General features: G+C 42.9%; 1 protein-coding gene across 9 annotated transcripts in view; it reads right to left on the bottom strand.

The window, feature by feature from the left end:
- TACC1 (transforming acidic coiled-coil containing protein 1) overlaps positions 1 to 18070 on the bottom strand; it is a 126112-nt gene that overhangs the window by 88926 nt on the left and 19116 nt on the right. For 2 of the 9 annotated variants that reach the window (XM_033231531.1, XM_033231538.1), the window contains exon 1: positions 7921 to 8057. The exons of 4 other annotated variants lie outside the window; for them this stretch is intronic. Coding sequence is in view for 3 of the 5 variants with exons in the window: in XM_033231499.1 (XP_033087390.1) it covers positions 7921 to 7997 (77 nt within the window). In the remaining 2 variants the exon portion in view is untranslated. Of the gene's footprint in view, positions 1 to 7920; positions 8859 to 18070 lie in introns of those variants that run through there. 3 more of the 9 variants (XM_033231521.1, XM_033231607.1, XM_033231499.1) reach the window with 2 other exon arrangements.

The raw sequence follows: 18070 nt of genomic DNA, 5'->3' as shown, positions 1-18070 counted from the left end.
TCTTGCTATACATTATTTGACCCTGTAATTGAACTTCGAGGAATGTATCCTAAGTTATTACTCAGAAATGCACAAAGAATGACAAGGATGTTTATTAACTGTGTTGTTTATATGAACAAAAATGATAACCAACCTAAATATCAACCATTTAGGAAAAAAATAAATTATGGTATGTACAGATAATGAACCATTAAGCTAGCATGAAAATCATATTTTTGAATTCAGTAAAGTAATATGGAGAAATGTTTACAATGTTAAGTGAAAATATGAGAATACAAAAGACATAACTCCATTTTTTTTTTTTTTTTTTTTTTTTTGAGACGGAGTCTCGCTCTGTCGCCCAGGCTGGAGTGCAGTGGCACGATCTCGGCTCACTGCAAGCTCCGCCTCCCAGGTTTATGCCATTCTCCTGCCTCAGCCTCCCGAGTAGCTGGGACTACAGGTGCCCGCCATCTCGCCTGGCTAGTTTTTTGTATTTTTTAGTAGAGACGGGGTTTCACCTTGTAGACCAGGATGGTCTCGATCTCCTGACCTCGTGATCCACCCGTCTCGGCCTCCCAAAGTGCTGGGATTACAAGCTTGAGCCACCGCGCCAGGCCCATATCTCCATTTTAAAAAAATATACTTAATGGACAAAGAGAGACTATAAAAAATGTCCCAGCATGTTAACAATTATCTCCGGATGATGAGATTATGGGTGGTTTATTTTCTTTACAATTGTGATATTGTAAATAATGTATTTGGTTTCTGACTCCATTTCCTGGCATGCAACTCCTAAAATCCTTAGATCTCCAAAGTGATGTCTTGTTTATGCTAAAACAAAATGAGGCCAGGCATGGTGGCTCACACCTGTAATCTTAGCACTCTGGGAGGCTGAGGGGGGAGAATTATTTGTGGCCAGGAGTTTGAGACCATATCCTGGGCAATATAGCGAGAGCCCCATTTCCACAAATTTTTTTTAAAAAAACAAAGAGCTAGGGATGTTGGTGTGCACCTGCGGTCCAGCTACTCAAGAGGCTAAGGTGGGAGGATTGTTTCAGTCCAGGAGTTCAAGGCTTCCGTGTGCTATGTTTGTGCCACTGTACACCAGCCTGGGTGACAGAGCGAGACTCTTGTCTAAAAACAACAACAACAACAACAGCAACAACAACAAAAACAAATGAGATACCACTTCGCACCCATTGGGATGCCTATTTAAAAACAGCAACAGAAAATAACAAGTGTTAGAATGTGGAAAAATTAGAGCCCTCATGCATTTGTTGGTGGGAATGACAAATGGTGTAGCCACTATGGAAGACAGTTTTGTGGTTCCTCAAAAAGTGATGTGGGTTATCACATGATCCAGCAATCCAACTCCTAGGTATATACTCCAAAGAGCTGAAAGCAGGGACTCACAGATGCTTGTATCCAGTGCTCAAAGCAGAACTGTTCACAAGAGCCAAAAGGTAGGGCCGGGTGTGGTGGCTCATGCCTGTAATCCCAGCACTTTGGGAGGCCAAGGCAGGTGGATCACCTGAGGTCAGGAGTTTGAGATCAGCCTGGCCAACATGGTGAAACTTTGTCTCTACTAAGAATACAAAATTTAGCTGGGCCTGGTGACGCATGTCTGTAATCTCAGCTACCAGGGGGCTGAGGTAGAAGAATCACTTGAATTTGGGGGGTGGAGGTTGCAGTGAGCCAAGATCACGCCACTGTACTCCAGCCTCAGTGACAGAGTGAGACTCTGTCTCAAAAAAACACCAAAAAACAAAAAAGTCAAAAGGTGGAGACAACTCAAATGTTCACTCATAGATGAATGAATCAACAGAACGTGGTATATATACACAATGGAATATCATTCAGCCATAAAGAAATTCCGATGCATGCTACAATATGGACACACCTTGGGGACATTATGCTAAGGGAAATAAACCAGTCACAAAAAGGCAAATACTGTACACTTCCACTTACATGAGGTACTTACAGTAGTCAAATGTGTAGAGACAGAAAATAGGATGGTGGATGCCGGGGGCTGGGGGAAGGAGGAGTGAGAAGTTATTGTTTAATGGGTACAGAATTTCTGTTTGGGATGCTGAAAAAGTTCTGGAAATGGGTAGTGGTGATGGTTGTCCAGTGTATTAATGCCACTGAATTGTATACTTAAAAGTGGCTAAAATGGTGAATTTTATGTTATGTATCTTTCACCACAATAAAAAACAACAACCAAAAAGCACCCACAGTAGCCAGAGTGAGCTTCCTCAGAAGGAGGCCCTCCATGTGCCATGACCAGGTGGACGGCACCAGTGCATTTCCAGACCTTGGATTAGCAAATTCATGCGCCCTATAGCCCACCCTTGCTATTAACCAACTTAGACTACAAATAATCCACTTCCTTATCTCAGAACATCAGCAGTTGTCCTCTTTTTTTTTTTTCGTTTCTCTTCTTGATTTTTATTTTGTTTTTTTTTTTTAAGATGGAGTCTCGCTCCATCGCCCAGGCTGCAGTGCAGTGGCGCAATCTTGGCTCACTGCAACCTCCACCTCCCGGGTTCAAGCAATTCTCATGTCTCAGACTCCCAAGTAGCTGGGACTACAGGCGCACCACCACGCCCAACTAATTTTTGTATTTTCAGTAGAGACAGGGTTTTACCATATTGGTCAGGCTGGTCTCGAACTCCTGACCTAAGAAATCCACGGGCCTCGGCCTCCCAAAGTGTTGGGGTTATAGGCATGAGCCACCACGCCCAGGCTCTTCTTGATTTTTAATACTTGAACCACGTACCAGCTGAGAGAGACTGTGGCGGGGGGTAGCGGGGGGGGGGGCAGTTATACACTACAACTAAAAGACAGAAGAAATTGTGGAGCAAAACTATACCTGAATTCCCTCAGAGTTGCACTCTTGATAGAGTATCTATCTTACTTTTTAATGGCTTGCAGAGAGGAATTTTTCTTCCCATTATTAACTCTTTCCTATTTCAACTACCCTCATAGTCTAGAAGTTGCAATATCTAAATTCAGTAGATGCAAATAATTCCCTTGTCATGCAATTCAAACCATTTCCTTCGGGATTGGCTTCACGGGAGATGGAGCCAGCCAACATCTCCTAAAAATTATATATTTCCACATGTCTTGGGTCCCTTCTCCAAGTTAAATACTACAATTCTTTTACCTTTTCATCACAGGGCGGTTGCTCTGGGTCTTCTCCACAAACTTGCTCTAAATGTCTCTCTTAATTATATACTAAGACATTTTCACATGGACATTTAAAAAACTTCTATAGCAAATGGGAACTGATATGCTTTTAATGACAACGAACATTTTATGTTGAGAAGGTGGTAGACAATATTACAAATCTGAAAGCAATGAATTTACAAATGTTATTCTCTAAGTTTAGTTATTTTAAGTCATATTTTCTTGTGTCTAAAACCTCCAAGCCAGCACCTCCCGCTTAGTGTCAGGGACATGTGTCCCACAGTGACGTGCTCATTAAAAGGCACTTCAGCCTAGCTGTTGCTGACTTTGCAGTTCGCTAGAATATCACATAGCCTGCACCTAATTTACCTGATCAGAAATTCAGACGGCAAAATCACTGAAGATGTCAGAAACTCCTCCTGACTTTGCTACTGACCTTTTCATTATGCTAAATTCCAAACGCAAACGATTGATCTGGAAACTTAACTAGTAAGAATTGACAACAGGTGTAGATCTTACATTCCAGGCAGAGAAGGTAAACAACAAATGCCAGATGAGTTAGTTACATGCCATATTCCCCAATGAATCACAGGTTCTGCTTTGTCTCATCCTTCAAATCTCTCCACAAATTCCCCACTCCCCACTACTCACAGAAAACCTACCTTGGCCACATCGCCAAAAGATAAACAACTAAGGAATGAGTGATTTCAAACATTTCATCAAACTATCATATTCCCAAATGCATTTCCATCCTCTTGGTAGTACAACTTTCTGGAAAATGAAAGTGAAAAATGAGGAAAAATTAACTCAAAAAAGTTATTGCCTTGCTTTTCTCACAGGCTTTGTAGAATTGGCACACAAATCAAACTTCCCTGCAGAAGAGACCCTGCCTTACTCATGAATATACCTTCCAAAGAGCCCAGCATAGCTTCTAGTTCATGGGTACATATATGTGCAAATGTGTTCATAATAACTATGTATTGAACACTCACTAAGTGCTGGCCATTGTGTTACTAATATACACCACTTCAAAAATTAGGTCTGAGGCCGGGCGCAGTGGCTCACGCCTATAATCCCAGCACTTTGGGAGGGTGAGGTGGGTGGATCATTTGAGGTCAGGAGTTTGAGACCAGCCTGGCCAACATGGCAAAATCCCATCTCTACTAAAAATAAAAACTAGCCAGGCATGATGGCATTCGCCTGTAATCCCAGCTACCCAGGAGGCTGAGGCAGGAGACTCACTTGAACCTGGAGGCTGCAGTGAGCCGAGATCGTGCCACTGCACTCCAGCCTGGGTGACAGAGTGAGACTCCATCTCAAAAAAAAAAAAAAGGTCTTATTATTATTGCCATTTTTCAGGCGCAGAAATTTGCCTAACTGAGGAGTTAAATAACTGTATTTCCAATGTTTCCTAAACTAACCTCCTAAATGATTTAGCTGGGGTTACAACCCAGGTCTGCCTGACTCCACAATTTCTGCTCTTAATCACCTTTCTTTGTGGCCTCCTTGAATAAATGAAGTGAAATTTCCACTAGCTTTTACCAAAGCTGGCTCATTGGCTTCTTGGGTTTGGAGAAGGTTAGCAGCTATGCTTCTCAATAATAATGAATTGTATCTTAAAATCAGACATTTCTTTTCATGTACATATATGCTTGTTTATATTTCACAATAGAGTCCTTGTAAGAGAGATTTAATCTAGTTACTTTTAGTACCTGATTAGATTATTCTGAAATACAAATTGTGAACATTCTGAAACATAGTTTCTCCCTCAAAAGACAAATGCCAGCATTGATGTATTATTCATGTGACTTTTATGTATTTTTTTAAAAAAGGAACAATAGATTTTGAAAAGGCGCCAGCCTGAATAGGAGAACTTCCTTGAGGTCAGCGTTATCCACGACAGCCATATGTTCGGCAGGAAGTCTGTAGCCGGGTAACATTAACAATGAACCTCCTACTTTCTTGTATCTTGGAGAGACTTGTCGCTTGTACATCTGAACAAGGCAGAACTTGGATAAAAAGCATCCTTTTTGCTTTTCATGTATATTACAGGTTGGAATCTTGCATTTCTAGAGTCTTTCACCTGGGCATGCCAAATGATTTGTGAGGCTGCCTCATTGAGCAGAATCTACACATGCAGATGAGGCCAGTAATCCCAGTACTGATTGCATGTGTTCATTTGCTTCATGTATTCACTTGAGTAGGGAAGGGCTGTATTCCTAGGCAAAGACCAAGGATGGGCTTTCATTCTGATTGTTTTTAGGCAAGCTCTGCGAAATATTCAAGGTGCATGCAGAGCCTCAATGAAGAGAGAGATCCTTTATACATGTTTACATTATACAGTTAAAACAAGTAGGCTGCCAAGCCATTGGATAATTTAACAACTGATAACACCCTAACAACTGAACCTTACCTCGCATCTTGAGTTTATTTCTTCAGCATACCATCAGTAAATGACTCCATTATTTACTTTCAAGTTACACAGTAAACTTGGCCACACATTTACAAAAAATAGTCAACTTTCATCCTCAGCTAAAAGAGTATATTGCTCAGAGATAAACTATAACTTATTATTCATATATACATGATTTTATGTCAACCTCAGAATAGCCTGTGAAGTAGATATTGTTATCATTCCTGTTTCACACATAAGGAAACAGACACAGAGGGGTTAAAGAACAGATAAAAGATCTCCAGCATTAAGGAGCAGCACCTAGAAATTAAACCCATGGCTCTTTGCCTCCCAAACTCTTAACTTCTTCTCAGTGTTATATTGCCTCTCACATTTGTTTTTTGAAAGTTAAATTGACTTTGGCAATTTTGTGAATTTTGTCTTATTAGCTACTAAGCATTGTTATTGCAGATTTCCTCCCTATTCAAACAAAATTGAAGGAAAAAGGAGGGTGTGCTCTGCCAGTTGAAACAAGTTTTGATTGTTTCCTAGGATAGTTCCAGCTCTTGGGTGGGAGGCGGCTGCAGCATGAGCTCTAGGGTCCACCACTTTTTTTTTTTTTTTTTTTGAGACGGAGTCTCGCTCTGTCGCCCAGGCTGGAGTGCAGTGGCCGGATCTCAGCTCACTGCAAGCTCTGCCTCCCGGGTTCACGCTATTCTCCTGCCTCAGCCTCCGGAGTAGCTGGGACTACAGGCACCCACGACCTCGCCAGGCTAGTTTTTTTGTATTTTTTAGTAGAGACGAGGTTTCACCGTTTTAGCCAGGATGGTCTCGATCTCCTGACCTCGTGATCCGTCCGTCTCGGCCTCCCAAAGTGCTGGGATTACAGGCTTGAGCCACCGCGCCCAGCCAAGGGTCCACCACTTTCTAGCTGTGTGACCTTGGAGAGGTTACTTGATCTTTCTGTGCTTCAGTTCCCTCACCAGTAAAATGAAGATAGTAACAGGAACAATAATAGCTCAGTCCTCTTAGGGGTTAAATAACATGTGGGGCATTTAGAAGTGTTTTGCACATGTCACGTGCTCAGTAAATCTCAGCTATTTTTTTTTTTTTTGAGATGGAGTCTCCCTCTGCCGCCCAGGCTGGAGTGCAATGGTGTGATCTTGGCTCACCACAACCACCACCTTCTGGGTTCAAGCGATTCTCCTGCCTCAGCCTCCCAAGTAGCTGGGACTACAGGCTCATGCCTCCAGGCTAGGCTAATTTTTGTATTTTTAGTAGAGACGGGGTTTCACCATGTTGGTCAAGCTGGTCTCGAACTCCTGACCTCAGGGGATCCGCCCCCCCCAGCCTCCCAAAGTGCTAGGATTACAGGCGTGAGCCAACCACGCCCGGCCTCAGCTATTCTTATTAATAAGCTGCCTGAAGTAAGTTTAGATTTGTGAACATTGGTAACATTAGGAGCCACAATTAGCACTTGGATATTCCGAAAGCTACTTTGCCTTGAAAAGATGATTCAAAAGCCCTCCAACAGTCCAGACTGCTTTTGTGATGGTTAAGCGTATCTTTCTCAAACGAAATAGCTTCGACATTGGCTGAATTAAAATAAAAAGTATGGATTCCCTGACACTGCTGCAGTTCCAAAACACGCATGCATTTCAAAAAATAAATAAACATTTAAAGACTATTTGGTTTCCAAATAAATTGTTATCCCCTCTCTGTCAATAAGCATTGATCATCTTTCAAACCGTGGAACTTGCTCCTAATCACGTTCTCTAAAACTTTCCCTTCACAGCTTTCATTACAGTACTTGGTGTCCCCAATTGTTGCTGTTCCAGAACAAAAGCCTAATTGCTGCTGCTACAATACTGCCCTTTTTTTCTGAGATCATCATGAAGCCCTTGGAGCAAACAAGAGAGGGAGTTCTTGCAAGCAGCAAGCACTGCGTCAAAATTCCTGGACCCTGAGGGCCAACGCCAGCTGCGTTTTGAGACTTGAGTGCCTCTCTCATAGTTTCACCTCCCTGCAAATAACTCTGTCTTGTGAATGTTTCAGAGCTCTTTAGGACACGTGCGTTTTCTGCTTGGACGAGGCCGGGGTCCCCTTGTCTCGCCGGTGCAGCGTGGATTGGGACAGGACTACGGTCACGCCCGGACGCGATCAGGTCGCGGTGGGGCAGGACGCTCCCAGCCGGACGCCCCCGGGGCCCTGCTGACCAAACCCGGAGCGCCTGTGCCCCGCTGCCGCCAGCGGGAACCCCACCTTCCCAGCCTTTCTGGGACGGACCCTGCGCGCTCCATCCCTGGCTGGCACGCAAACCCCCAAAGGCGGCCCCTGGAGTGGGCTCTGGGACTCACGCGGTCTCCGTGGGTCTCGGGTGCCTCTCCCCGGCGGGTTCTCGGCCCCTCGGGGTCTGAGAGTGGGAGCCTCCCATGGCGCGGAACTTGGCGCCCGGGCTGCACCCGCCTGTGCTGGGCGGCGGGCGGCTGTGCCCAGACCCTGGGCGGGGAGGCGGGGAGGCGGTGGGGCGGGAGGAAGGGTGGGGCGAGGGAGGGCGGGGTGGGGCGCTGGGCTGTAGGGTCCCCGCCGCTGGTAAAGCGGGGAAGGAGGTGGCTTCAGATGCCGCCAACTTCTCCGCGGATTGCAGGGCCCCGCGGGTGCGGACGCCTGGAGATGCGGAGCGCCTGGGGCGCGCAGTGCTGCGGAGAGCCCGTGTAGCGGCGCCTCCTCGTCCGGCAAGGGAGCCCCTAGCAGCAGGTGGAGGGCGCGAGGCCTGCGGGCGCCCCCGGGACCCCGCGATCCGCAGACGTCGCCCTCTCCGCCCGCTGGGTCCAGGGCTGGAAGGGAAGCGGCGGGAAGAGGCCCCGGGAGCTGCTGTTCAGAGAAGCGGCAGGAGGGGGCGGTGTGTGCCGGGGTCGGGGGACCCAGGCGGCCCTGCAAAGGGCGTGGCCTTTACCCCAAACCGCTTCTGCCTCCTGGGGCGGGAGGGAGGCCTGGACTGCACTGCACAGAAAACTGGGTGCATCCTGGTTCTGCCTCCAACTAGTTGAGTAACTTGTAACAAGTTATTTCACCCTCTCTGAGGCTTGTTTTCTTTATCTGTAAAACAAGGGAGTATGTTCATCTTTAGCTTTTAGTGTCCCTTTAGGCGCTCATAAGCAAGCAATGAATTTTCCTCCAAACTCTGTAGTAAGGTAAAAACAAACAAACAAACAAAAACCTATCCCTATCTCATCTGCGATCCAGCTGCACCTAGCAACTCCCTTTAGAGCATCTCTCATGCCCTTCCTCACCCATTCCTGCCTCCCACCCACCTCCTCTCCAGCCACCTCTCCTTATTCTAGCGCTTTTTCCAGCAGACTGGAATCCTTCCCCAAACCTCCGTTCTAGGACACCATCCTGCATCTTGATGTTACATCTTCTTTGTTACTGCCTGTCTCCCTCGCTAGAACGTAAGCTCCATGAAGACAGGGAATCTGTTTTGATTTCACTGTTCCTCCAACATGCTTGGCACAGTGGGCGCTCACAATTGTTGATGGATGCAGGCATCCTACACCCGTGTTATCACTGTCCTTCCCAGGGTTCCTATAGCACTTGTTAACTATGCTAAAGAAGTATTTACCATCTTATTTTATAATTATCTCTTCATGGCCGGGCGCGCTGGCTCACACCTGTAAGTAATCTCAGCACTTTGGGAAGCCTGGGGGTGGGGGGATGGATTCCCTGAGGTCAGGAGTTGGAGACCAGCCTGATTAACATTGGTGAAATCCCGTCTCTACTAAAAATACAAAAATTAGCCGTGGTGGTGTGCGCCTGTAACCCCAGCTACTTAGGAGGCTGAGGCAGGAGAATCGCTTGAACCCGGGAAGTAGAGGTTGCAGTGAGCCGAGATAGCCCCACTGCACTCCAGCCTGGTCAACAAGAGCAAAACTTCATCTCTAATATAATAATTATTATTATTATCTCTTCACTTGTCTATCTTTCACTGGAATATAAGTTCTTTTTTTTTTTGAGAGGAGTCTCGCTCTGTCGCCCAGGCTGGAGTGCAGTCGCTCGGTCTTGGCTCACTGCCTGCTCTGCCTTCCGGGTTCGTGCCATTCTCCTGCCTCAGCCTCCCAAGTAACTGGGACTACAGCCACGCGCCACCACGCCCGGCTAATTTTTTTTTTTTTTTTTTTTTTGTATTTTTTAGTAGAGACGGAGTTTCACCGTGTTAGCCAGGATGGTCTCGGTTTCCTGACTTCGTGATCCGCCCGCCTCGACCTCCCAAAGTGCTGGGATTACAGGCGTGAGCCACCGCGCCCGGCCTAAAATATAAGTTCTTTACAGGCAGGAACACTCTTGTTGTTGTTGTTTTGAAAGACCGTGTCTCTTTCTGTTGCCCAGGCTGGAGTGCAGTGGTGCGATGATAGTTCACTGGAGCCTTGAACTCCTGGGCTCAAGCAGCCCTCCTGCCTCAGCCTTTTCAGCAACTGGGACCACCAGTGAATGCCACCACACCCAGCTAAGTTTTTTTTTTTTTTTTTTTAGAGATCGAGTCTCACTATGTTGCCCAGACTGGTCTCAAACTCCTAGCCTCAAGTGATCCTCCTGCTTTGGCCTCTGAAAGCACTGGGATTACAGGTGTGAGCCACCAGGCCCAGTCAGGAATGCTCCTTATCTCTGTATTCTAGCTTAGTGCCCAGCACAGTGCCTGGTTCTTAGTTTGTATACAATAACTATTTGCTGAATGAATGAATGATCCAGTGGTGAAGCACACAGAATTGTGTTCAACATTAACTTCATTCTTGAAGCTATAGGGAAATAAAGATATATGTGACTACATTTTAGTAATTCCAGAAAGAATCAGAAAACGCATAATAGAGATTTACATTTACAACAGATCTCTCTCTTTTTTTTTTTTTTTGGAGATGGAGTCTTGCTCTGTTGCCTGGGCTGGAGTGCAGTGGCACTATCTTGGCTCACCACAACCTCCGCCTCCCGGGTTCAAGCGATTCTACTGCCTCAGCTTCCCAAGTAGCTGGGACTACAGGCATGCTCCATCATGCCCGGCTATTTTGTGTATTTTAGTAGACACAGGGTTTCACTATGTTGGCCAAACTGTCTTGAACTCCTGACCTTGTGATCTGCCTGCCTCGGACTCCCAAAGTGCTGGGATTATAGGCGTGAGCCACTGTGCCCTGCCAGATCTCTCTTTTATGTATCAGACTTTGACTACCTGTTTATAAATTATCTTTAGTCTACTTAGCCAGAAAGTTCCCAGGGTCCAGGATGTTGACACATGGTAGACATAAACAGTATTTTGAAGTGGGAAAATAAAAATTAGTAAAAGTATAGTGAGGCTGGAATTGAGATTTTTTTATGAAGAATTTCAAATAGCTAAAGAAAAGTTGACCCTTGGCAGATAATTTTTTGTTTTTAGAGACAGGGTCTTGCTCTGTGCAGTGGCATGATCATAGCTTGCTGCAGCCTTGAACTCCTGAGGTAATTTTTCTTTTAAGTTCAAGTCCCTCTCACAGTCTGTTTGGAACACTGTGGCAATGTGATTGAAGTGTCATTGATAATGCAAACATAACCCTGTCAGAGCTGCAATTCCCTTCAGAGGAACACTCAGCCTCTCCTAGTGAGAAAGGTCTTTATTCTCAGTCGGTCATTCCGAGGGAAGACAGGAGGGGGAGCGGCAGGAGAAGAGGGTGGGAATGGGGAAGTTTTCTGTCTCTGGTAGACAAGATGGGCTGCTGGGAAGAATCTTATTACTATTAATTAGTGCAGAAAGGCACAGGGTGGCGCCACTAAAATGGTTGAAAGTAATGGAAAAAGACCAGATGCAGTGGCTCACACCTGTAATCCCACTACTTTGGGAGGCTGAGACGGGTGGCACTTGAGTTCAGGAGTTTGAGGCCAGCCTGGTCAACATGGCGAAACCCTGTCCCTACTAAAAATTAAAAAAATTAACCGAGTGTGGTGGTGCATGCCTGTAATTCCAGCTACTTGGGAAGCTGAGACATGAAAATCGCTTGAACCCGGGAGGCAGAGGTTGTAGTGAACGGAGTTTGTGCCACTGCACTCCAGCCTGGGTGACAGAGCAAGACTCCACCTCAAAAAAGAAAAAAACAACAAAAAACCCAAAAAACAAAAGAAAGAGAGAGAGAGAGAAAGAGAGAGAGAGAGAGAGAGAGAAAGAAAGAGAGAGAGAGAGAAAGAAAGAAAGAAAGAAAGAAAGAAAAGAAAAGAAAAGAAAAGAAAAGAAAGGAAAGAAGAAAGAGTGAAGCCTACACCCTCTTGTATTACAGAGAAATTGAGACAAGGGGAAAAGGAACTCTGTGAAATAATGCAAAAGATTTAACGTATGGGACCCAAAGGGCATCTCTGCAAATATGCTTGTGTGTTGACTGGTTTTGCTTTATGTTGTTTACTGGGTTTGCTGCCCTAATTGGCATGGCAGCTGGGGCTTTGGGCCAGGCCGAGTGAACACAGTGAAGGGAAGTGTTGTCTTTGTGACTAAACTTATGAGGGCTTTTCAGGAAAAATGTCCAAGACAGACCAGAGATCCCCAGACACCTCTTACCCCACAACATATAATGCTTTGTCCCTCTCATGGAAGCAGAACCAAGATCTGTTTCTCCATCGCAGGGCTTGGCTGCAGATCTCCAAGAAAGGCATAGACTGTGGGATGTCTGATTAACGTCCCTGGGTTTAAACTCTTTCTTGCTTTTTATATTTCAATTAAAAACAAAAGGCTGGACACGGTGGCTCACACCCCTGTAATTCCAGCACTTTGGTAGGCCAAGAGGGGAGGATCTCTTGAGCCCAGAAGTTCGAGACCAGCCTGGGCAACATAGAGAGTTCCCCCGTCTCTACAAAAAATAAAAAATAAGTTGGCTGAGCATGGTGGGGTTCTCACCTGCAGTCACAGCTACTCAGGAGGGTGAGGTAGGAGGATCCTTGAGCCCAGGAAATCAAAGCTGCAATGAGCTGTGATCACACCACTGCAGTGTGGCCTGGGCGACACAGCGACAGTCTGTCTCCAAAAAACAAAACAAAACAAAACACTTCAGTATCCCTAATGATGATATTGAATTGTTATTATGTAATCACAATTTCTGCTCTGATGGAAGTTATTAAAGAAATGGAAACATGCCTTCTCCCTTGGCGTGGTTCTAAAATGGTACACTCAGAGGCCAGCTGTAAGTTGTGGGCAACCCTGCTGTTGTCTGCCCCCAATGACTGAGAAATTTCATGATGCCAGTTCTGGGGCTCAGAACCGTTCACAGAACTGAGGAGTTTTCCTTCAAGCAGAGGGCAGGAGGATCATAGCTGGACACTACTTGGTATTGCATTTGATACAGAACATAGAGAGAATAAAATCTACTACTTTTTGGTGCCCTGTAATTTATACCTGACTGTGACACAAGAAGGAGGAGGAGGAGGAGAATGAAAAGAGAGGGAGGGAAGTAACCCTTATTTTTTAGTCTCTGGGTCAGTGGGCTGCAGAACACAATGACCAGCTGGAGCCAAAGAGGACACATGGCCTGTGATGGAGTCCAGGTGGGGTAGAATTTCATGTCCATGGTTAAGGTTTCCACTTGTACATTACAATTCGGCCAAGAAGTGTTTTTTTGTTGTTTTTTGGTTTTGGGTTTTTTGGGGTTTTGTTTTTGTTTTGAGACGGAATCTCGCTCTGCTGCCCAGGCTGGAGTGCAGTGGTGCGATCTCCGCTCACCACAACCTCCGCCTCCTAGGTTCAAGCAATTCTCCTCCCTCAGCCTCCCAAGTCGCTACAGGCACACGCCGCCACATCCAGCTAATTTTTTTGTATTTTAGTAAAGACGGGGTTTCACCATGTTGCCCAGGCTGGTTGCGAACTCGTGAGCTCAGGCAATCCGCCTGCCTTGGCCTCCCAAAGTGCTGGGATTACAGGTGTGAGCCACTGTGCCTGGCCAAGAAGATATTTTTTAAACATTGGAAAAATAGCAAGGAAAGAAAATTTAAGCCGTTGAAACTCAAGGTTGCCCATAAGATTGCAAAATACATCCTTCAGTGTCAAACTCTATCCCCAGAATGCTACTTATGCTCTGCAGAGGGATGGGCACTAACATTTGTTGGATACTAGGAACTACACTTGGTGGTTAACAAAAGTAACCACATTCGGGCCTTATAGCACTGGGAAAAAAATAACAGTGGGTAATACTTACAGAGCACTTTGGTGCCCAGATTCTGTTCTAAGTGCTTTAGATTTGTTAAGTCATTTACTGTTCACCACAACCCTATGGCTAGGCACTTTTAGTATTCTCATTTACAGGCACACCTCAGAAATATTGCAAGTTCCATTGCAGACCACTGCAATAAAGTGAATATTGCATTATAGCGAATCACACAAAATTTTCAGTTTCTCAGTGCATATAAAAGTTATGTTTATACTATACGATAGTCTATTAAGTGTGCAATAGCATTATGTCCAAAAAATGTAAATTACTTGATTTAAAAAATACTTTATTGCTAAAAAATGCTGACACAGAGACATGAAGTGAGTACATGCTATTAGAAAAATGGCACCAATAGACTTACCCAACACAAGGTTGCCAAAAACTTTCAATTTTAAGAAATGCAATATATGTGAAGTGCAATAAAGTGAAATGCAATAAAACGAGCAGAGCCTGTACAAATGAGCAAGATGAAGCATAGTAAGGTTAAACATACCCAAGGCCACATAGCTAGAAAACGGCAAAGCTAGATTCAAATTGGGTAAGATAGCTCCAACGCTATAGCACATGGCTTACCCTCTATACTTTACTGCCTTAATCCTTACACTGCACATCCCATTTTAAGATGAAGAAACTCAGTTTTAGAGAGCTGAATGGTGCATCCAATACTTAAATCCAGTTGTCTTGAGTACAAACCTTAATTTCAACATGGATTTTTTTTTTTGCCCCTAGCAATCATCCCAAAGGAGAATTACCCTTCAAATTAGCCACCTTGGGAAGTCCCATGCTTATCTCAGAGCTATCCATCTCTCCTCATTTGGAAATTATTTAAATGCCAATTTATAGATCAAAGAATAAAATTGGTTCATTTCTTCAGAGCCACATACTGTTCTTGAAATCAGGTAGCTGAAGTGTTCCAATCTTGTTCTCCTCTTTCAAAATGATGTGGCTATACTAGGTCCTTTGACGTCTCATATACCATTTAAAATATTCTTGTAAATTTTTTTTCAAAAAAAAAAAAACCTGTTAGGACTTTCATGGGAATTTCATTGAATATATTGAATAATTCAAAAAGGATTGCCAGCTTAACAATATTGACACTTTGAATCCATGAACACGGTATAGCTCTTCATTTATGTAGATATTCCTGTCATGTTTTATAGTTTTCAGCCTACAGATCATACATGTCTTTTGCTAAGTATTTTATGCTATTGTAAACAAAGTGTCTTATGATTTAACTTTCCAAATGTTAGTTGCTAGTGTGTGAGATAGAATTGATTTTTGTATATTTTATCCTGCAACCTTGTCCTCTAATAGCTTTTATTGTGGGTTTCTTAGGGTTTTCTGTACAATGTCATTTGTAAATAAGGACAATTTTAGTTATTCCTTTCTAACATGTATACCTTATTTTTCCCTTGCTTTGTTGCACTGACTAGGCACTCCTATACAATTTAAGTTAAATAAAAATGATGAGAGCCAACATCCTTGCCCTCTACCTCATCTTAGGTAGAAAGCATTGATTTTTCACATTGTAGTAGGATGTTAGCTGATAGATTTTGTAGATGCCCTTAATCAGGTTGAGGAAGTTTTAATTTATTCCTAATTTGCTGAAAGTTTTTTTTTAAATCATGAAAAGGAGTTGAATTTTGACAAATGCTATTGCTGCACCTATTGAACTGATCATATTGTTTTCACCTTCTTCCTTTTTTTCTGCAAGAGACAGGATCTTGCTATGTTGCCCAGGCTGGAGTGCAGTGGCTATTCATAGGTGCAATGATAGTACACTACAACCTTTAACTCCTGGTCTCCAATGAACCTCCTGGCTCAGCCTCCTGAATAGCTAGGACTACAAGACCTTTTATCCCCTTCTTACAGGCTTTCAAAATGATAAATTTCCTTCTAAGTACTACGTTAGCTACATTGCACCACTGTGCCTGTGTTTTTGTCTTTATTCTATTAATTTGTTGAATTACATTGATTAACTGTCAGCTGTTAAAACAACTTTACATTGGCTGGGCGTGGTGGCTCACACCTGTAATCCTAGCACTTTGGGAGGCTGAGGTGGGTGGATCATGAGGTCAGGAGTTCGAGACCAGCCTGACCAACATGGTGAAACCCTGTTTCTACTAAAAATACAAAAATTAGCCAGGCATGGTGGTGTGCACCTGTAATCTCAGCTGCTCAGGAGGCTGAGGCAGGAGAATCGCTTGAACCTGGGAGACAGAAGTTACAGTGAGCTGAGATCACACCACTGCACTCCAGCCTGGGCAACAGAGCAAGACTCCATCTCAAAAAACAAAACAAAACAAAACAAACAAACAAAAAAACCACCTTGCATTGCCACTTGATCACACGTATAGCCTTTTTTATATGCTGCTGGATTTGGCTTGTTAATATTTTGTTGAGGATTTTTGCATTTATATTCATGAGGGATATTGGACTGTAATTTTTTTTTCTTAAGATGTCTTCATCTGGCTGTAGAATTAGAATAATACTGGCATCATAAAATCATGCCTCCTCCTTTATTAAACAGTTTTTGTAGGATTGGTACTACTTTTTCATAAATGTTTGTTAGAATTCACCAATGAAGCATCTGAACCCAGAATTCTGTCAGGAAGTTTTTAATTACAAATTCAATATCTTTAATTGATACAGGGCTGTTCAAGCTTTCTATTTCATCTTTGATCAGATTTATAATTTATGTCTTTCCCAGAATGTGTCCATTTCATCTGTGACACATTTAATGTCATAAAGGTGTTCATAACAATAGAGAATTGTTGTTCTTTTACTATCCCGAGTAATAACGTCCCTTCTTTCATTCTTGATATTGTTCATTTTTTTTCTTTGCCAGTCAGGCTTGAGATTTATCAATTTTATTAGTTTTTTCAAAGGACTGTTTTTTGGGTTTAATGATTTTTTAATCTCTTTTTTCCTGTTCTCTAATTCATTGATATCTGTCATTATCTTTATTATTTTCTTCCTTCTGCTCGCGTTGAGTTCAATTTACTCTTTTTTCTATTTTTTAATGGTGAAAGTTAAGATCATTGATTTAAGACCTTTCCCCACTTCTTATAGGTTTACAAAACTGTAAATTTCCCTCTAAGTGCTACGTTAGCTACATTGCACAAATTTTGATACGTGTATTTATATCATCATCAGTGCAAAATATTTTCAATCTCTCTTGTGATTTAGTCTTTAGCCCAATAAATATTTAGAAGTGTGTTGTTTAGTTTCAAAATATTTGGGGTTTTCCTAGTTATTTTATTGTTTTTGGTTTCTAATTTAATTTCATTGTGGTCAGAAAACAAATTATCTGATTTCAACCATTTTAATATTTATTAAAACTTATTTATGGTCCAGAATATGGCCTATCTTGGTAAGCATTCCATGTGCACTTGAAAAGAATGTGCATTTTGCTACTGTTGGGTGAAATGTTCTAAAAATATTAATTAGGTCAAAGTGATTGATAACGTTGTTCAGATTTTTTGTCTTTGCTGATTTTTTGTTGGTTACTCTATCAACTTCTGAGTGACATTAAAATTTCCAATTATAATTTCTATTTCTTCCTTTCATTCTATCAGTTTTTGCCTTATGTAATTTGAGGCTATTAGTAGGCACAAACAAATTTGTAATTTTTATGTCATCTTGATCAATTATTCCTTTTCTTCTTCTGAAGTGCCCTTCTTTATCTTTTATGATACTTTTTTAAGAAATCTATTTTTATTTGATACTAATGTAGCCACTCTAGCTTTCTTGTGCTTACTATTTACATAATATATCTTTTTCTATCCATCTATATTTGGTTTCCTTCTGTCTTTATATTGAAAGTATGTCTTTGCACACAGTTTATATTTGGGTTTTCAAAAATGGATTTTTTAAGAGCAGTTTTAGATTCACAGCTAAATTGAGATGAAAGTACAGAGAGTTCCCACACACCCCCTACCCCTACACATACAGACTCCCCACTATCAACGTCCCATACCAGAGTGGTACATTTGTTACAATCAATGAACCTACATTGATGTATCATTATTATCCAAAGTCCATAGTTTACATTAGAGTTTGCTCTTGGTATTACATATTCTATAAGTTTTGACAAATGTCTAATGTATTTATGTACATATAGCCACCATGACAGTATCATATGGAATAGTTGCACTCCTTTAAAAATCTTCTATGTTCCATCTATTCATCCCTTTCTCCACCCAACCCTTGGCAACTACTGATCTTTTTGTCTCCACAGTTTTGCCTTTTCCAGAATGTCATATAGTTTGACCCATCCAGTACACAGCCCTTTCAAATT

This window comes from Trachypithecus francoisi, unplaced genomic scaffold (assembly GCF_009764315.1).
Source record: "Trachypithecus francoisi isolate TF-2019V2 unplaced genomic scaffold, Tfra_2.0 Contig01440, whole genome shotgun sequence".
NCBI classification, from domain to species: Eukaryota; Metazoa; Chordata; class Mammalia; order Primates; family Cercopithecidae; genus Trachypithecus; species Trachypithecus francoisi.
Note: the sequence above shows the minus strand (reverse complement) of the source record. Positions and strands in the feature narration are given on the sequence as shown.